The sequence below is a fragment of the Lissotriton helveticus genome, chromosome 7 (genome assembly GCF_964261635.1).
Source record: "Lissotriton helveticus chromosome 7, aLisHel1.1, whole genome shotgun sequence".
NCBI lineage: Eukaryota > Metazoa > Chordata > Amphibia > Caudata > Salamandridae > Lissotriton > Lissotriton helveticus.
The window spans coordinates 1,763,646,778-1,763,668,649 of NC_136068.1; the positions used below are offsets into that span (position 1 = coordinate 1,763,646,778).

General features: G+C 43.3%; 1 protein-coding gene across 1 annotated transcript in view; it reads left to right on the forward strand.

The window, feature by feature from the left end:
- LOC144767691 (chemerin-like receptor 1) overlaps positions 1–14,941 on the forward strand; it is a 54,896-nt gene extending 39,955 nt beyond the window's left edge. Inside the window, exon 2 of the mRNA XM_078651086.1 lies at positions 13,375–14,941. Coding sequence (XP_078507212.1) covers positions 13,397–14,590 — 1,194 coding nt within the window. The 5' untranslated portion in view covers positions 13,375–13,396 and the 3' untranslated portion in view covers positions 14,591–14,941. The remainder of the gene's footprint in view (positions 1–13,374) is intronic.
- The last annotated feature ends 6,931 nt before the right edge of the window (positions 14,942–21,872 follow it).

Sequence of the window (21,872 nt, forward strand, 5' to 3'; positions counted from 1 at the left end):
TAGCCTGAAATGGAGCAATTAGCTGGCGGAGCTGCCACCTCCGCTCAACAGTTACTGGGCAAAAGTCTGGTCTGATGAAAAATTCACAACCCTTCCCAGCCCTCCTCCTATCTGGCCTGGCAAGATCATAGATCTTCTCCCTGGCCAACAAAAATATTGCTTTCCTAGTAACTGATGTAACGTGCAACTGATGTAATTTTGTAATTTCTGTGGAACCTTATGTAAAGCACTCTGATACCTCCGGGTCTAGCTAGCGCTATATAAAACTCTCAAAATAAAATAAAAATGAAAATTAAATAAATAAATAAATGCTCTAGAGATTCTGGAATATTTTAAGTCCCAACATTTCAGATTTCTAAAGCAGCATCTCTTGATCACTACTAAGGCTCCCAGGACATCATGGACAGCGTGTAGGGGGCCAGTCTTCCATCCAGTAGGGGCCAGCAACAAAATCCAGTTCACGGTCAGTGGCTAGTGGTCAGCTGGACACTTCAGAAAAAGGTTACTTGAAGTTTTTGAATCCCTGTAGTCACACAGGAGGCCAAGTGACCCTTTGAGTGAAAATCTTAGTCTTGGGTACAAGTGGGAGTGGGTGCAGCCCTTCAGGTCTCAAAAAGTTCCAAAATTGCTAGTCCAGTTTTGTTTTGTGCTTCTACAAGTCTAGATACGCTAGGGGTGAGGTACCTCTTTTGGAGGATATAGTAGAAAGTGGGTAGTGGTGAACTTGGACACATATTGAGAACTGTCAGTTTGCATACTGCAACCTCTCTGCAAGTGCACTATTATAAGTAAAATCTAACATAACACACCCTTTTTGTTCCTGGAGGTGGCTGTGTGGCAGCCATGAGTAAGTTTAGGGAGATAAGCAGTCTCCTACAGGTTCTCAAATCAGGTTCCCCTCCCACTGGGCTAGTGCCTATCAAACCAAAGACCTATATTTACCTTTACACATACTCATGAATGGGCAGGCCTCAACCTGGTCCCTTTCAAGTTAATTAAGTTCCTGAATCCTCCCCACCTGACAATCCTGAGCTGAAATTTGGCACATGCCTCATACCTAGGTCTTTCTGCAGTTTTCACATCTCATTAATTGGAAGCACTGGCAGGTCAACTACTGGCAGGCTACTGCTAATTAGCCAACCCGAGGTTCAGGTAGACAAAGTGTAACTTTTTAAAAGACATTTTTTCCTAAACTGTTATTAAAAATCAAACTTTACCATTGAATTAGAGTTTATCTTATACAGTAGAAGTAGTTCCTGATTTATTTCACTAGCTTGCTCTAAACCAAAGATAACAGAGATGTGATTTTGTTCTGAACTTAACTCTTTCTCATGGGACAGCTGTAGCCCTAAGCAGTGAAAATAACTTTTGGGAGTCAGTCAGTGAAATTACATGCCAACACTAAATTATTGCATGTACCACTTTTAAATATTAGCACCCTACCTTGTGAACTAGAAGGCATGCCTAGCGATGATATGTAATAATAAAAAAAAATGTTCCATCACTAGCTAATGTGTCAACCAAAGACATCGAATGTGTCGGCTTTTTACAAAACACTGAGGGATCACTGCCGTTAACAGTAATAACGGTAACATCCTCATCTGTAGTAGAACAAATTATGAACGAACAAGACATTTTTCGTAGTTGGGGAATACTGGTTAGTAAAGTTGTACCGAAAGAATATCACACACCATTGATAAAAACAGAACATTTTTTAACAAATGAAAAAGTAAAAAAGGGGTCACCATCCTTCTCTGAATTGAAAAATCCAAGATTGAGGTGTCGCAAATCCAACTAGAGACAAAAAGACAGAGACGGTCAATGGGAATAATGAAACATGGATTACGTTGGCTTTGCATGGAAATGAAAATCAATGACAAGGAAATCAAAAAACAACACTCAAACACCAAAAAAATGGCAATAAGACTATAACGATCTGCTCATGGAACATAAATGGAGAAGGAAAAAATATGGATAATATAACCCAACTTCTTAAGTCCTATCAGATAATTTTACTACAAGAGACCTGGGCAACCGCTCCATTTAGTATTTATGGATATAAAGGATACTTCGAACCTGCGATTAAGCAAAGCAACTACAGTCGCCCATGTGGGGGTTTAGCAACATTCATCTCACTTGATTTTAAAGCTGAACACATGCAATTGGTTACGAACAGCTGTAATGTTCAGACGGTAATCTTAAAATACAGGATACAACAGCAAAATTAATTGATGAATATATACATCCCCCCGACATTTACCTCAAGGAAGACCATGTGTGCTTCTCTTTCCACCTACCTAGTAGAGCAGAGGATAGAGGACCCCATTATGGATTTTATAATTACAGGAGACTTTAATTTAAACCTGTTAATACCTTTTACAAGAGATGATGTGACACAGTCACAAGATCAGCAATGGTTAATACCCGTCCAAGCAATAGAGACCACACCTAAACGAAGACAAAATAAAGCTGGCCTAACTCTAGTTAAGGATATCGAAGCTTTGGGTCTACGAATACTCAATGGTAGGTTTCCAAATGATTCTCCTCCAGCATGGTCCTGTTACACCCACAATGCAAGATCTCGAATTAATTATACAATGGTATGGCTGAATATTTTCAATAACTGTACCGCATACCACTTAAAAAAGGTCCCAGAGAGCGATCACTGTCAGCAAATAATCACTACATCGCTCGAGAATACAAAATACCAAGTGTATTTAACAACGCAAGGTCAGATCGGAACCATTAATTACCGAAAGTTAAACTGTAAATCAAATGACAAACGACTGACTAGTGATCTATCAAACAAATTGCTGGTCGAAAGCTTCCTGGAAACACCGGAAACATCTGTAATTGAACAATGGGCAAGCTTTATATGCAGATTGCTTAACCAACATGCTAACCGTATCGAGTCTAAAGACATATATGAAACAGGGATAGATAAAAAGGTAACTAACATCAACCTTACTTATGCGGTACAGAAATTGAAACGGAGTCGAAATAAACTGAGGAAAGAGCTGATAAAGTTTCCTAACAACAAAGAAACTAAAACCAATATAAAGGCATTACATTGAAATTAATCTGGAATGAAAAAAATGAAGTTAACAATGACCTTTGAACTCAACTTTTTTATGCCTGTAACCAAGGAAACTCAAGGGAATTTTGGAAGATGATAAACAGCTTAACAAGATCAGATAAAGCTATAGTTTCTTCGGAATTGACTGAGACTGAATGGGTAAAATTTCTGACGCACCATTTAAACTTGGAAAGCAGGAAAATCGAAAATGAAGGCAACTACATATGGAAGGAAACATCTAATCCAAAGCAAGAAAATTAATTTGAAATTACTCAAGAACATGTTGCCAAGTTAATAAAAAAACAAAAAGATGGAGCACCAGGCCCGAACGGTATTCCATTTGACCTGTATAAGGAGGATCCAGATATATGGGCAGAACACCTTACCAAAGTTTTTAAAGAAGTAGTCCAGATAGGGGTGATACCTGAAACGTGGAGAGGGTCCCTAATATCTCCCGTCTTCAAAAAAGGAGATTGGGCCCTGCCTGAGAACTATCGTTCAATAACCCTACAGGACACTGATGCAAAACCATTTGCAGGAATTTTGTTAACATTTCTATCAGATTGGGCAAAGGATAATTACATCCTCCCGCCTAACCAAACCGGTTTTGTTAAAGGCCTAGGAACAGCTACTAACATCTTAGCTCTATCTGTCCTAATCGACAAGGCAATTTCAAAAAAACAACCTTTGTATTTATGCTTTATTGACTTCAAATCAGCGTTTGATTGTGTCGATAGAGAACGATTGTGGGAAAAACTACGTATACAAGGGATTCCATCTTGGTTATTACACCTGATCCGTCTTTTGCATATACACACTTGGGTCAGAGTATGTATTGGGAATGGTCGGTCACTTACCAACGAAATACAAACGACAGGCGGACTGAAGCAAGGGTGTGTATTGGCCCCATTATTATTTAATCTGTTTTTAGCTGATATGACAGAGGCCTTGAACGACATAAATGCTCACCCATCAAAGCTAGCCAATAAACACATATCAAATTTCCTCTACGCAGATGATGTGATTCTTTTAAGCAATACAAAGGTGGGCTTGCAACGTCTAATATCACGCACACTGGAGTATGCCACAGAAAATAGGATGGTAATAAATTAAACCAAATCTAAAGTTATGGTCATCACAAAAAACTCAAGCCAGAAACATAATTTCAAATGGTTTCTGGGAAAGGAGAACGTGGAACAAGTTGAAACCTATATATATGTGGGAGTCATATTCAACGACAATGGTAATTTTACCCCACAGAAACTTGATATCAACAGGAAAGCAAATGCTTTAACAGCAGCATTTAGGATTGTTCAAAAATCAACAAGTAACCTAACTTATCAACCTTTACTTAAGGCGATATCTGCCAAACTACTACCCTCTCTATCCTGTGGCAGTGAGGCCTTAAATGGAATAGATGCAGGTATCATTAATAACGCTATCTCAAAAACTATTAGATCTTTATTCTACCTTCCATAAAATGTGTCACAAGCCCAAATTAGGCTGGAATTCGGTTTGAATAATCAGCAGTATGCACGAAAGGGTCAAGTAATCAAAGTATGGAATAGAGTGAAAAATGATAAGGAGAACCTGATGTCGCAACTACTGTGGAAAGAAATTGAAGGAAATAATAAATCATCTGCCTGGAGATATTTGGACGGGGCTCTTGATGAATTTGAGGTCAGGGAGATCTGGGCCTCCTCCATAACCCAAGAATCCTTTAAAAAAGTTGTTAATAAAACATCAGACTGTCTATCATTGATAAGCGACAAGGCTACCTTAGTTAAAAGGAAACATGCATTGTCCGTAATAAATGGTTACACAAGTAAGAGGGTACAGCAATATTTAATCATGGCATGGTCATTGAAAAGCAAACAGATTTTCATTAAAGCATGATTTGGAGTATGGCCGGGTGAATCCCATGTACCACCATGTAAAAAACTTGAAAATAAGAGATTGTGTAGGCTGTGTAACTCTGGAGAAGAAAATATTATCCATCTCTTGTGTCTATGTCCAAAACTAAAAAATGAAAGATTAACAATACTAAAAAGACTATTTAATGAAAGAGGGATAAGGACACGTAGGCAGGCTTTGATTCAATGTCTTCGTTCAGATGATGTTCTCATTAACTCTGCATTGACAAAATTCGTAACAACAGTATGGAAAAAATTAGAACAGCACAAAATTGGACACTAATAATGATTATACTTTATTTTTAGCTTTAAAATACTAATCTTTTTTAAACAAGAAAAAAAACAGTTTTTTTTAATATAGGATGTATACAATTTTAAGATTGACTGCTATCAAAAATGCATTTTTAACGATATATTGTGATTTAAATGTATATAATCTAGTACTGTATGAATTTGCGGTTTCTTTCTAAAGATTTTAATTAATCAAACAATAAAAGATCTTGGATTGGAAAAGTAGGGTTCTTTTCTGCAAAAAAGGTTTATTAGTACAGGTTTGCTACCATGTTTAAAAGCTGCAGTAGTCAGACTACACAGGAAGTCCTGAAGTCATATTTTCATTGTATGCCTAATGGATGGCACATGTGCTGCGGCCAACAAGTGAAATCTAACTTTTACATGCCATTGGTGTATTTCCTGCACTATTTCCTATGGCCTTACTGGGAAGTTACATTTGCAGATTAGTACGTAGGCAATTTTACCACGTTATATGAGTCAGAGCAAATACACTGCGGGCTGCAAAGCTGTGCTCCATTGTGCAGAGTTTAAAAAAAACAGCAAAAAATGGGAGTGAACACGCAAAAATAGGCACTTTTCACACCTGTGTATACATTGACTATTTAGTGAAAGTCAATATTGTGGATGCAATATTTGTGCTAGCTGGTGTTATTTATCTCAAACCTGTGGCGTATAACCCTTGTGAGATGTGTATTCCTTTAAAGTCCACTATGTATTTTTGAAGAATAAGAAACGTGACAAAGGTTTTGGCACCCCTCGCCCTTTCACACATGGGGCACACTTTTCCTGATTGTGCCACCTTAAAACGGGTGCGCCGGCCCCAAAACAGGATAAGTGTGCCCTATTACATTGAAGTTGTGCTGCCTTGGGGCAGTGAATTCAAGTGAAAAACAGAGCAGTTTTGAAGCTGCCGCTCCATATTTCACTGTGCTGGCGTCAACTCGCCTGAACTTTAAGAGGGAAGAGATATCCCCTTGCAGGTGGTTGTAGTGAGTGACTGCACCTCCCTGACAGGGATGTTTAGCGGGGTCCATTGGGTCATCTTTCTCCCTGCAGATGACTGCCATCAGGGGACGCAGTACGCCACCTTTTAGATGGTGCACTGTCAGTGCACCTCTTGACAGTTTCTTTGTGGGTGTACTTGTACTTGTAAAGCGCACTGCGACTCCATGGAGTATCCTGGCACTGAAGACCGCTGGGGAACGCGTCCTGGTTTTCCCTGTGCGATGGTCCCTTTCTGGGTATCTCCAAGGTGAAACCAGGCATCCCCGGCGTCTGTGGGGGGCAGTTGTAGAGATGAGGCAAGCTTAATGCCCAGAGTTGCCGAGTGTGTTCCCTGGTTAGAGTAGACACCGAGGCAAGAATTATCGAGTCCGTTTTGACCCTGGTCCACGACCCTGCCGCGTCGGGAATTGAACCCTGGTCCCGGGCCGTTCTCTGCTTACGGGTCTGCCGCCTCTAACCAGTGAGCCAGCCCACTCCACTTTGCCTCTGCGCCTGTGTCTATAATAAAGCACAGGGCAGATGCAAAGGGATTCCTTCATTTGCGCACCCCCATGTAAATGAGGGAACACCCTTCAGCGATAGCACTGGTGCTACTATATATGCGGCAGTTTAATCTGTATTACAGGAAGGGCCAAACAACCATCTATAGCCCTTTCTGTAATACCAAATTGCCCCGGGGGCGCACATGCCCGTTGCGCCCTGTTAAAATGATGAATACTCCAAAATAAGTGGAAATTCCTGAAGATTTATTGTAGTTCAGCAGTACAGCACCAACAATGCATACCTCCTTCTACTGGTTAGCTACCTCCTACTGAATCCAGTCTTTCACAAACAAACATTCCATGATGTCATAACACCACCAGTAGTATTCTAAAACAAGCATAAGTAAATTACAACACATCTCCCTTTCTAGGGACAAAATGAAAAGATTCAACTAAGATAAAGGTTAACTAAAACAGAACAAAAACTAACTTAAATCATAATCTCTAAATTTTAAAGGCATTCTCTTGGATCTAGGGGGGATCTCAGAGAAAACCCCAATAAATCCTCAGCTGGACATGTTTCCACAGATGATGTATCATGTTGTTCCAAGTCATCTTTATGTTGTTTCATACATTTTACCAATCTTGACATGCTCCATGTACATCCTGTATCCACTTTCACCACATTTTTTTTAATAGACACAATTGTGAAAGACCAATAAAGGTACTCATCCCTTTCAAGGTATGTCTTGGATTTTTCACAAAAACCCTGTCCCCCACATTCCATTTCTTGTTCTTCACATTCATTTTAGATCATACCTAGCCTTGTACCTATGTTGATAATCTACTATTCGGCAACGCCGCTCCTCCAAACTCAACCCCTGACTAGAACTCTCAGGCAACCAACTAGGGTTAAGTTTCGAAACTGCTATTCTTCCTCTCAAAGCCTCAAAAGGAGACCTTCGTGTAATGGCATTGGGAGTAGTACGGAGAGCCCACCACGTGTCTTTCAATATGGCAGTGATAGAAGACCTCATGCAAAGAGCACGTTGTGCACAGTCCTTAACAAGCCTATTCATTCTCTCAGTCAGACCATTAGCTTGCGGTGAGTATAATGCAGTTTTCAAATCAACAATGTTGTTATCTTTGAGAAAATCACCCATTTCTTGAGAAGCGAATTGCAACCCATTGTCAGTCACCAGAAATTTAGGAACCCCTTCTGAGACAAACACATCTTTGAGAAAATCTACAACGATCCTTGTATTAACTGAAGAAAAACATTTGGTAACAACCCATTTTGAGGTATAGTCAACCAGTAGGAGAACATACCGCTCCAAAGAAGGCAACAGCTCAAAAGGTCCCATAATATCAAGACCCAATTTGGACCACACCTGATATGGTACTTCCACTGGAGACAAAGGCGCACAGTTAATGACATGAGACTTATTACTCTCAGCACAAATTGAGCAATCCTTCACCACCTCCTCAACCATGTGGTCCATGCCAGGCCACCTGGCATGGACCAGATGGTTGGTGTCTCACCCTACCTTTGATGAGACTCCTCCCAAGATGACCCTCATGTGCAGTGTTTACAATTCTATTCCTGAATTTAATAGGAGGAATCACTCTGTCACCTCTCAATAAATTCCCACAATTAAAAGACAACTCCTCTCTCACAGCCCAATATGTTTTCAAGTTCTGATCCAGAGTTTTGTACTCAGGCCAACCTTGACTAACCCATGTTTTTATCATCATCAAAATCTCATCTTCCTCTACCCCTTTAATCCATTCCTCTCTTGATAAAGATGGTTCAGACACCCAAAAAACGCTAGACTCCCCTATGCAACACTTCTGTAATTACTCCTTCACCAGCCGGCAGGCGAGAGAGGCAATCTGCAGATTTATTATTGTACCCAGACAAGTATTGCACTCTGCCTCTCTTAACGCACGCGAAGCAAACGCAACCGTTCTCTCTTCTCCATTTACAAACTGAGACAGAACCGCCCCCAACCCCTTAAGACTAGCATCAGTCGTCAACACAGTCTTAAGTTTTACATCAAAATCTCCTAAGGTTGGCATATTACCAATTTCACTCTTAATAACATCAAAGGCTTCTTGACAATCTTTTGACCATGAAAATTGCGAACCCTTTTTTAACAAAACTCTAATTGGTACAGTCACACTTGCAAATCCACGCACAAACTTTGGGGTAAAACTCAGCAAGATCAAGGAGTGACCTTACTTGATCTCTATCATTTGGCACAGACGCCTTTAACACACTTTGGGCAAGTTCTAACTTCGGTTGTATTCCCTCCCCAGAAATAACATGCCCTAGATATGATACGTTCTCAACCCCAATACGGCATTTCTCTCTCCTTACAGTCAACCAATTGCTCTTCAACCTGCCAAGGAATTCCATTAAAGTGTCGTCTTCCCCTTAAATCAAAATGTCATCTTGAAAGAACATTATGTTGCTCACACCTTCTAGAACTTTCTTCATGACCCTTTGAAAACATGCTGCGGCCGACGCCAATCCAAAAGGCATTCTTAAAAAACAGTAAGCCCCCAGAGGTGTCACAAATGAAGTGAGGTGTGTTGATTCCTTGTGTAAAGAGACCTGATGATACGCGGACGACAAGTCCAGTACACTAAAATGGGGGCACCCTTAAGGGTACTTAGTGACTCTGAAATGTTAGGCAAGGGTTGACGATCAACCCAGATCCACTCATTCAAACCCCTCAAATCCACACAAATCCTAATGTTGGCCACACCATCCTTCGGGGCCAAAACAATCGGGGCCAACCATTCCGATGCCTCTATCTCCTTGATAACTCCAGTAATCTATCTAGCTTAGCCTTGAGTGGGCCCATCATCATGTTGGGTGCCTTCCTCACTTTGTGCACAGAGGGCACAGCATTATTTTTTTAAATTATATTGAAATACTCACTATTCTGATTTTCTAACACACCTTCAACCTTCTCGCAGTTCACCAGCATTACTTGATTTTTGGGATCTTTGGCATTGGGATTCAACATGATACCCAAATCCCTTTGGCGTCTCAACCCAAGCAAATGATCACCTCTTTCAGCCACATATATCTTACCCACTGTTTCCCTGTCTTTGAACCTTATACACCCTTCAACATACCCAAAAACATTAATTTTAGTGCCGCCATAGCTAACAGGATTAATGTCTGGCGGATTCAAAACCATACTACTTAAGCCCACCACTTCATCCCATTGTTTATTTCCTATCATGGTAAAAGGGTATCCAGAGTCCGCTAGAACAACAAACTAAAAATTATTGACAGAAATGTCACACTCAGGCATGCATATCTTATCAGCATCAACCTGACCATCCACATCCCAAATGCTGTTTATCACTGTGCACACCACTTCAGTACCCTTACCGGAGTTGTGCACAGACTTGCACACACAAGCATAATGTCCTTTGAGTCCACACTTCATGCAAACCGCATCCTTGGCATAGCACTGGGGATAGTTAGATAAGTGAGAGAAGCTCCCACACCTAAAACATTGAGGTTTAGAAACATCCTTAATATTCTTTTCATTTCCACCGCTCCCACCAGGAGTCGAACTGCCACGGGTATCACGATCAGCCTTGCCAACGGAAATTTGAAGTTATGCATACGTAATGATGTAATGATGTCTTGTAAAGCACATGAATCACCCCACATGGGGTATCCCCGCGCTGTAGACCGCTGGGGAACCCGTCCTGGCTTTCCCTGTGAGATGGTCCCTACTGGGTATCTCCAAGGTGAAACCAGGCATCCCCGGGGTATGTGGGGGGCCGTTGTGGAGATGAGGCAAGCTAATGCCCAGAGTTGCCGAGTGTGATCCCTGGTTAGAGTAGGTACCGAGGCGAGAATTATCGAGTCCGCTGAACCTGGTCCACGACCCTGCCGCATCGGGAATTGAACCCTGGTCCTGGGCCGTCCTCTGCTTCCGGGTCTGCCGCCTCTAACCAGTGAGCCACACCACTCCATAAGTCAAATCAAAGCACAGGCAGCGCGCACTGGTGAGTTTTTTTTTTTTTTTAGAAAGATGCGAAGAGCTCGAGGTAATTTCAAAAAATACAAAGATACGCTGAAGAAATTTCTGGTGGCACTCGGAAATAAAAGGAGAAAGCAATCCAAGGCGCACCCAATATGGAAGGGCTTGAATTGCAATTTAACAAAGAAGAGCCGGTTCAGTCAAAACAGACCAGTAAAGCCAGTAACACGCTCGAACAAACGAATTCAGTCGTGGGACAAGTTCAGTCTTGCGCAATGGCAAATAATTACTCACAGTAAACAAGCTGATCAAGGTAATCCAAGTGCAAAGTAATCCATTCAAAAGTTTGTAGACCAAGGAGGTTAAAATAATGAAAATTTTCCAAAACAGGGGAGTTGATGCTGAAGTAGCCTGTCCCCAATCAGGCACAGTTCTGGTCCTCTTTGCCAATGTTAAAATGATGAATACTCTAAAATTCTTGAAGATTTATTGTAGTTCAGCAGCACAGCACCAACAATTCATACCTCCTTCTACTGGTCGGCTAACTCCTACTGAATTCAGTCTTTCACAAACAAACATTCCATGATGTCATAACACCACCAGTAGTATTTGAAAACAAGCATAAGTAAATTACAACACGCCCCTTGGGCACTTTCCATTTTACAGTTCCTGTTGAGTTAAAAATTGAGTCCTTGTAACATGATGACTGCAAGGTTTTAAATGATTCCCAGGGGAAAGTCTATTTCATACCAGAGGATCAGCAGTTCAATGGCATCATATAGAAAACGCAGAATGCTGGAATATGCCAACTTTGGGGATCATGTACTAAATGCCTTTTGTGAATACCGAAAGTCGTAAAGTTAGGATTTTTCTCAGTTTAGTGGTAGTAAAGTTAGGAATCCTAACATTACTACTACTAAATGCCTTTTGTGAATACTGAAAGTCGTAAAGTTAGGATTTTTCTATGTAAAGTTAAGATTTTTCTCAGTTTAGTTGTAGTAAAGTTAGGAATCCTAACTTTACTACTACTAAATGCCTTATGTGAATACCAAAAGTCATAAAGTCATAAAGGTAGGATTTTGTCGCAGATTACTTTTGTGAATCGGGCCCACAGTGTTTGCAAATGCGATATACCTTTTTAACCCCTTGCACGCTGATGAGGGAACCGCTCCGTCATCAGCTGCGGGTGCGCTGTGCTGATGACGGAGCGGTTCCGTCATGGCCCGCCCCGCTCGATAGAACGCTCGATAGAACGCTCATGCGCGGCGCGAATTCCGCGCCTCGCTGAGGGTTCTATTGAGCGGGGCGGGCCGTGACGGAACCGCTCCGTCATGAGCACGGCTCAACCGACGCTGGTGACGGAGCGGTTCCGTCACCAGCATGCGGCCGCCCCGCCCCCTTAGCACTGCGGCGGAATAGCCGCCGCAGTGAAGGGGTTAATGTACTAAACCCCTTTTACGAGTTGGCAAAGCATTCCCAACTTAGAAAAGATGTTCTGTGACTCACTTAGAATTGCGATTCACTATATGTATCAATGCTTTGTAACTGCAACTGATACCTCAGTTAGGCTGGAAGCTGACCCGCTTGAGCAGTTTCCCTTTAGGTCGAGTAGATAGTGGACCTGGACATCACTGCATGCTGTCCTTGATATCTTCCGAAAAAGCACTTTTTTAAAAAGTTGAACCTGGTCCTTTAAGAGACACAGGCTGCTTTAAAAAAGCACTGTTTGCTGTTTGGAAATGCAAATGCAGGATGCAGGTTTGCTGTCCCATGCAGTCCGCAATCTCTGTGAAGAAGCGAGAACTATTCTAACTAGTATTCATTAAACAGGCTGATTTGCGAGTGTTCCGAAATGGATATTTTGCACTGAGATCTGTTAGTATACAGGTCCCATGGCAAAATGACAGGCAGGGTGCAAAGAGCACAATTTGCATCACCTACGTGTGTGTACATCATTCCATTAGAGGCTGATTAAATCCCTTATTTTTTCTTTGAAATGTGCATTGAGCGCAATTACCTTGAAGTCTGTGCAGCAGATCTGAAACTGAAAAATTATAGGGAAAGCCAATCTCTAGGTCTGTAGGACAGTCCTTCAGGTATGGAGCACGTGCCACAGAGGACAGTGGAAACATGCTGGTGGACAGGGAGGCCCGATTCAGTGACCATAACTGCTATTAAGTCTATTTTAATGGCAAACAGAAACTGACCTTAGATTTCACCTTGTGGTGCACGACAGTAGAGAGACCTAGCTGAAAACAAGGGATGTATAGGGTATAGCGAGATAGAGTTGATGAAAACCAACTCTTCGTGTACCCAGATGCAGGGAAAAAAGAACAATATGGACACATGGTGCTTTCTATCAAAAGTCATAGATGGACAATAAAATAAATAGAATAAGGGGAAGGATTTCAAGATGACACTTCTTTCAGTTGCATACATTTTGTACTATTCATTCTTCATGTTTTATTCTGTGTTATGACATGTATTGTGACATCATTCACTGGACGTTCCCGTTAATGTTCATACAACAACAAAAGATTGCGTTTTACATTGTTTTTGTCTTAGTAGTAATGACTATTTCTGCATTTCAGGAAGCCAATAGCCACAACAAGAATGGACAAAATCACATTACCGCCTAACTCAATGAGTTCCACTTGGACATCTTCTGCCATTCTTTCTTCAGTCTCCCAGCTGACACATGACTCAGTGTCAGGGGTAACGTCCGATTATATGGAGTATAATGAGCCAGGAGTACTGCCTTCCAAACCTGAAGTCAACATTTTGCAGATCGTGTGCTCACTCCTTTACTCCATCGGTTTCCTACTGGGGGTGACGGGCAATGGCATAGTCATATGGATTGCTGGTTTCAGGATGAAGAAGACAGTCAACTCTGTGTGGTTCCTGAACTTGGCCATTGCTGACTTCACGTTCACAGTCTTTCTCCCCTTCAGTATCGCCTACACTGCTATGGGCTTCCACTGGCCCTTCAGCGAAATCATGTGCAAACTCAACAGCACGATGGTTGTACTCAATATGTTTGCCAGTGTTTTTTTTCTAATCACAATCAGCATTGACCGCTGTGTTTCAGTAGTAAAGCCTGTTTGGGCTCAGAATCACCGGACACCACGGCTGGCATCCTTCATAGCCCTGGGGGTGTGGGCTTCAGCTTTGATGGTCAGCTGGCCAAATCTTGTGTTCCGCACCACAAGTTCCCCCCACGGCGATGAGAAAATACTTTGCTATAATGAATTTGGATTGCCCAGTGATTTACAAGATCAGTTTAAAAAGCTAAACAGACATAGAGCGATAACTTCAGTGAGATTTGTTCTTGGATTTCTTTTTCCATTCTCAGTCATTGTGGTTTGTTATGCCATTATAGCCAAGAAATTGAATAGGAACCGTATGGCAACATCCAGCAAACCCTTCAAAATCATTGTCGCTGTCATAATATGTTTCTTCCTCTGTTGGTTTCCATACCATGTCTTCTGCTTCCTAGAACTATCACATGTTGCTAATGGTGGGCAGGATCAGACAGTACTGGCCATTGGGATCCCAATCTCCTCTAGCCTGGCCTTTCTCAACAGCTGCATCAACCCCATCATCTACGTCTACAATGGCCGTGATTTTAAAGAGAGTTTGCGTGTTTCAATCATAACTCTTTTTGAGAATGCCTTCAATGACATTACTGTGCAAGAACATCATTCTAGAGCCCGCAGCAGATCCCGATCCATCTCTAGGGTAGAATCACAACTTCAGCAATATGGAACGTCTTCCACAGCTGAAAATCAAGACTCCTTTGTCATCTAGCAACTCAGAATGATGTCTAGCTGTCCCACTATGTTGTGATTGCGCAATGGGCTCATTGTGCTGGTTATCAATTGAAAGATGCCCTCTCTCAATGTACCTTTCCTTACACAGTTGTGACTGGGGGAAACCATACATTGTCACTTTTATATCTCAAATTAAATATATGTAAATATATAATTTCTTCATTCTTGGTCTAGCCCAAAGCCTGTCCTCAGAGGACCCTTGTGCCTGGATTCCATGCCTCTCCATCTGGCCCACAGACACACATATTCTTGGAACAGGACGCCAATAACGAAGGGATTGTCATTATGTGGTCCCATGATGCAATGGACGCATCCCCACTTTCCATTAGAAACCATACATTTGTTGCGCTACATAAACGTAGGGATGGTGCCAGACTGATTCCAGGCACTCTCGCCATGTATGTTGTCCTAGAGACAAGCTAGACTACAGTTCCACCATATGCCCCACTACACCTAGGTAGGTAGCAAATGATTTAGGAAAAAACAGAACATGACAAGCCTGAGCCCTCCCAGGTATCCTTTTAACAGATCTAGAACCCTTTCAGGAAGGCGGTCGTGCTCTCTTTCTCTCAGAGAAATATACAAGGAATACAGGAATACACTGGGGCCATTTTCAATATTCATTGAATCATCTGATTCTTGGGTCGAACATATGTGCTGCAATAATCAATAGATAGAAGCAGGTGAAAGTGAGTAACAGTATAAGGACAGTTAACAGAATGAAAAAGTTCCAATAACTTCCTAAAACTATATGTATGATATATATATATATATATATATATTACCTACTGGCGGTCGCCAGTAGGTATATATAGTTAGGATTTTTTCTCTATGGGATTTTTGAAAATTCTATGTCTAATAACTTTGGCGTTTGTGGACGGAATTGGCTGAAATTTTCAGGAAAATGGCACATTTTGTTTCTGAGCAGCCCTTAAAAATTTGGAGGGGGTTCGTCAAGGGGGGGCCGAGAAAAAAGGGGGTCCCAAAACGTGTTTTTAACATTGAGTTTTCCATAGGGCGGTTGGCCTCACTTTTAGCCCGAACGGCTGAATGGATTTGCACGAAACTTGGCAAAATTGTAGGGACTGGTAGCCCGATGTGCCTTTGCTAGGTCCCAATATATGTGCTCCAGTGGATTTTGAGAAATTAACGTTCAAAAAAAGATATATATCTGTAACAGCGGACCGGGCAGCGCTCCGGTTCGCGGACATTTCGCGGTACGGAGCTTTGTGAAGCGAAGCTGATTGGTTCTCCGGCGTCTGTGAACATTCCAAACAGTCCGTAGCGGCCGCCATCTTGTCTCTCGGTAGGATCGAGAGACAAGAGGAGGCCAAAGCGAAGGGGCAATAATAATAATAATCGAACGGCTGAATGGATTTGCACGAAACTTGGTAAAATATTAGGGACAGGTAGCCCGATGTGCCTTTGCTAGGTCTCAATATATGTGCTCCAGTGGATTTTGAGAAATTAACGTTAAAAAAAAGATATATATCTGTAACAGCGCTCCGCTTCGCGTAACGGAGGTTTGCGAAGTTGATTGGTTCTCCGGCGTCTGTAAACATTGCAAACAGTCCGTAGCGGCCGCCATCTTGTCTCTCGGTAGGATCGAGAGACAAGAGGAGGCCAAAGCGAAGGGGCAAATGACCATAAGGGGGCATAGTAGATCCTCCTTGACCTCTTAGGTTTGATGTGGAGGTTTTAAAAGGGCCCCGCGGGGCAAAAAAAAAAATAATAATAATAATCGAACGGCTGAATGGATTTGCACGAAACTTGGCAAAATTGTAGGGACTGGTAGCTCGATGTGCCTTTGCTAGGTTTCAATATATGTGCTTCAGTGGATTTTGAGAAATTAACGTTCAAAAACAAGATATATATCTGTAACAGCGCTCCGCTTCGCGGAGATAAAATTATATCTGTATTACCTAGCTGTTGCTAACACCAGTTAGCGACGGCTAGTAGGAGATAGCGACCATCTTGGGCCCCACTTTGCATGTGAGTGATATTTATCACTAATGACATGCAAAGTGGGCATGCCAAGATGTTAGCGACTGGAAACAGTCGCTAACATCGCTATCTCCTATTATCAACTTTTGGAAATATTCGCGATAAGCGCGAATATCTCCAAAAGCTAGCACCTGCCCTGAGCAGTTCTTAGCCATGTTATCCAATGGGAGGTGGATAACATGGCTAAGAGCATTAGCTCGGTAATGCATGAATATCGCTGAGTTTTCAGCGATATTAATGCATTGCGGTCGTTTTTTATCGTATTTCCGATAAACCTTGATAATAGCAAGGTTTATCTGCGATAATTTCTGACGATGCTTAGCGGTAAAAAAATCGTTGCTAAGCATCGTTAGGGATAAATATCGCTTAACTTTGGTAATATGCCCCAACGTCTGTTAACGTTCGATTCGAAGGAAATCAGGAAGTGTTGAAAAACATTGTCTGCGCCATCTTGCCTTTTTTCAAATGCCACACTTTTGTCGTGCACGGCAGTCATTTTAGATGCCTTGACCAGACTCTGCACGCTGTCGATCCTTAGCATGGCTCCCCACCCTCGCAAGCATCTCCCCCAGGCAGTGGTCACCCCCGCTCTCTGTCTTATGCATGGGTAATAAACCACCCCCCATCAGCGCTGCTCTTCCCTGAGAATCACACCCTGTGCCCGCCCGACACCTCCCTTTCGCCCTATTCACTACCGCACCCTCTGACACTCCTTTTCCTCTGTGTCCGATTGTCCAGGCCGGTCCTAGGGTATCAGCTAGCCCTGCAGATGTAGTTTATGGCCCCAGCTGTAAAGAAGCACCCCTCTTCAAAGGAGTTATAGTAGATCAAGGCCCACACTCGATGAGATCCGTCACAGCAGACGCGTTCCTATTATCTGAAAACCATCCTGTATTGTGATTGGGGAGGGGACCGAGCCTGAAGCGGAAGATTCCAGGGATGACTCTTTGTACATCAAAGTTTTTACAATTATGTGTCACATTAAAAATATATAGCACTCCAACAAAGTAGTAAGATTATAAAACTTTAATAACTTATAAATATATACAAGAAAACAAAAACAGTAATAACATATAAACATTTTTAGGGAAAAACAACGAAGTAGCGGTCGGCTGTGCGAATAGTCCCAACGCAGCACAACGTCCAGATTTCTGGCGTGGGGCGTCGCGGGGGGTGGGTCATCAGTAGCAAACTGTTGTGCTAATAGTTCCAAGGCAGCAGAACGATGGCACCAAGGTGATGTCCAGTAAGTTGCCGCACTGGTTTTGGTATCCTACAATGCTGCTCCGAATAACGGCGTGGGGCGCCCCGGGGGAGGCGGCGTGAACGGGCCTCTCCAGGTGGAGTCTCGTCTGTTGTAGTGGGGCGCCCCTTTACCGTTTCAGTTGCCATTCCGTCCGCTTTTGATCCACTGTGTCAAAAGCCGCAATTCAGCTGAGTTGCGCCCACTCTTGCGGTGCAGCGATAGGCGGCTGTCACAGGACTCTCAAAATGGCGGCAGGCTGTTTCCTTTTTGGGCCTGGTCCACTGAAATGGCCCTGGGACACCTTGGAAATCGGACGCTTGTCTGCTAGGTCTTGGACCCCATTCTCGAAAGCGTCCCCTCCGCCTTGAGGATTCATCAAAAGTTTTGGGGGCCCCCGACTCCTGTAGGCTTCTGGTGGGGAGCGGCTGCCATGATTGCTCGCGGAATGACCACGACGGAGCTACGAGATGGTGGTGCTCTCATGCTGACGCCAGCTTCAGTCTGAAACATCCAGAAACAAGGTGGGGCTTTCATCGTTTGGGAAAAAAAAAAGTTTTCATCCAATGAAAAGTGTTGTTTTTAGGTCATATGATCAAGCCTTCCATCATTAGGAAACCAAAAGTAAAATGAACCAATGAAAAGTTTTATAAACAAGTCACATGACCTGTTATGCGGCATAGGGTATAAAATGCGGAGAAAATACGTTGGCACGTGAGGCGGCGTCAGTAGCGGACCGATGTGCGAATAGGCCGAAGGCAACACAACGCGCCAAGATCCGGATGGCACCGAGGTGGTGTCCAGCAAGTTGCAGCACTGGTGTGGCCATCCTACAATGCTGAAAGTCGGCGTGGGGCGCCCCGTTGGCCTGTGAGTTTGCGTCAGTAGCGGACCGATGTGCGAATAGGCCGAAGGCAGCACAACGCGCCAAGATCCGGATGGCACCGAGGTGGTGTCTAGTAAGTTGCCGCACTGGTGTGGTCATCCTACAATGTTGAAAGTCGGCGTGGGGCGCCCCGTTGGCCTGTGAGATGGCGTCAGTAGCGGACCGATGTGCGAATGGGGCCAAAGGCAGCGCAACAATATTTTCTGACTAGAAGACACCACAAGGCGCTGAGATGCCAAGATTCGGATGGCACCGAGGTGGTGTCTAGCAAGTTGTGGTACTGGTGTGGCCATCCTACAATGGTAAAAGTCGGCGTGGGGCGCCCCGTTGGCCTGTGAGATGGCGTCAGTAGCGGACCGATGTGCGAATGGGGCCAAAGGCAGCGCAACAATATTTTCTGTATGGAAGATACCACTAGGCGTTGAGATGCCAAGATCCGGATGGCACCGAGGTGATGTCTAGCAAGTTGCTGTACTGGTGTGGTCATCCTACAATGCTGAAACTCGGCGTGGGGCGCCCCATTAGCCTGTGAGATGGCGTCAGTAGCGGACCGATGTGTGAATAGGCCGGAACCAGCACAAGGCGCCAAGATCCGGATGTCACCGTGGTGGTTTCATAGTTGAGAGGCACTTCATCTGCAGTGGGGCGCCGAGATCCGGATGGCACCGAGGTGATGTCTAGCAAGTTGCTGTACTGGTGTGGTCATCCTACAATGCTGAAACTCGGCGTGGGGCGCCCCATTAGCCTGTGAGATGGCGTCAGTAGCGGACCGATGTGTGAATGGGGCAAAGGTAGCGCAAGAATATTTTCTGAATAGAAGACACCACAAGGCTGTGGTATATAAATAAATAATACCGGATCTAGGTTTGACTAGGCATAGTAATAACAGATAGCTCAATAAATAAGAGTCAAGATTCGAGGTAGTAGGAGTCTGCAGGTTTATTACAGCATAAAGGACAGGAACAGGACAACCTGCATAGGAATAGGATGGCAGGGCCCGGCAGCTGCCGGGGCTGGATCTGGGATGAGCGCGCTGGCATTTAATAACAATACACAAGCATATATAGTAAAACAGTTGCATTACAGTACATATGATAGGCGGAGCGGTGGGTGGAGCAAAGGGTGTGACGCGTAGCAGTCGCGAAAGATAAGGGTGAAAGTGGGTGTAACAGGGCGTATACATAGATATGTGATGCAAACGTAACAGAATATGTCATGAATGGGGCGGAAACATGGAGGGGGCTACCTAAGGAGCCGGGACCTCTAACCTGATGGTGCGCGCAAACTGGCAATGACGTATTACTAGGAGAAGCTGGGGGCTACGAACTCTGTGCTAGGAGCAGAGACTGAAGTCTGGAGAGTCAGGGCGACATGTACCTAAACAGTATCTAGTATCTGATGTTTAGAGAACATGTTGATAGAATCCAAAAGCTATCGGGGTAAAGGCTAACAGACTCTAAGACTGGAGCATGCATTATTCTACATGTAGTGCGTGATGAAGAATATTAAATGACCATTAATACAGTATTTCTCTTACATGGAGACGTAAAGGCTAGACAATGACGGAAACTATTGATGCGGTTCAGTAGCTTAGGAATGCAGAGAAGGAGGGCTGGACTGATAACTAGAATCATAACATACTCTTGGCAGACTCAGAGGCAGAGCCAGGCTGGGCCAGGCACTGCGAGGCAGGAAGTGAGTGAAGGGTCAGAAATACAGGTGGGGGCTGTATCGCTCCTCAGCGAAGCTCAGGAGACAGAAGCTGAATCTAGTGTCCGGGCCCTTTTGAGGCCTAGAAACGGGGACTTTATAATGAAATAACGTGCACACTGAGAAACGTGGCAACGTAGCTTTACATAGGCCTGATATTAGTAGTATTCACGAGAACTGGAAATAGACATACTAGAGATGGACACAACTGTAATTGCGTCATTAATCGAACATGGGGAATACATATGCATATTAATCATGCACAGATAACATATGATGGAGGACGCGTAGGGACACAGAACATGGCAAGATTTACTTTTCCACATTCCCTCCTTGTCACTACGTTTCCATCAGGAAACATCAATATTCATGATACCATCTATCATTTCATACAGTATCATTTGCTCGTCTCGAATTTTCTTGGAACGGGATTTAGAACGGGGCTTGGGACTAGGAATACAAGAGGTAGCACAAATGCCGCAAATCGCAGGGCCACATTGTATACAGAGGCAGCAACTGAATATGATCGCTACTGCAATACCTAGAAAGGACAATACTTTCCATGCCCAGGCGGAAATTATATTCCAGAACCAACCGGACCATGTCCAGGTGCCTGGATCTTGGTGTAACAGATGGGCAATTTTATGGAGTCTGGTTATAGCTGAATAAACAGACGGCGCGTTATTTGGAATGAAAATGCAGCAACTAGATCCGATGACTCTACAGGCCCCGCCCCTATCGGCCAGTATGACGTCAAGCACGAGACGATTTTGGAGCACGACAAATCTCATAGCAGATTGCTCTTCGGTTAAGTTACCTAGAGCAGAGGCAGTCTCATTTACTACAGCTTCAAGGGTTCTTGTTAACCTACGGATTAGCTTGCTATTCTGGATAGGTCCTATAAAGAAGAAGAAACCTCTATTGAAATCTGTATACTGTTCTAGAGCAGTTTCAGTATAATCGACAATCGGGGACTCGATCTCCCTTCTATGTCTAATGTGTACTAGATGTGTGTTTCTATGATAATCAGGTGGGGCTAGGAAAACAGGTGGCAGTAGGAAGGCAATGTAACAGGTTCCCTCCCAATCGAGGGGCAGACGAACATATGCGGTTTGGCCACAAATAAAATAAGAATGACGTAAAGCTTTGAAAATAGATTTCCCACTGTCACTATACTTGACAATAGTAGTACAATCGCTATGTCCTACATGTACGGAACCATTATTTCGGACACATAATTCGCCTTTGACTGGTAGTACTGAAATAGCAGGTAAGTCTGGAGTAGTATCAGACTGAACATTCAGGACCATAAAATTCGAAGAATAATTTCCTAAATTGTAAACTTCATTTTCTCTAGATCTAACCCTGTTCTGTGGGGAAGACCTTGCTTGTCTGGGAAACATGTACTGTTAAGGA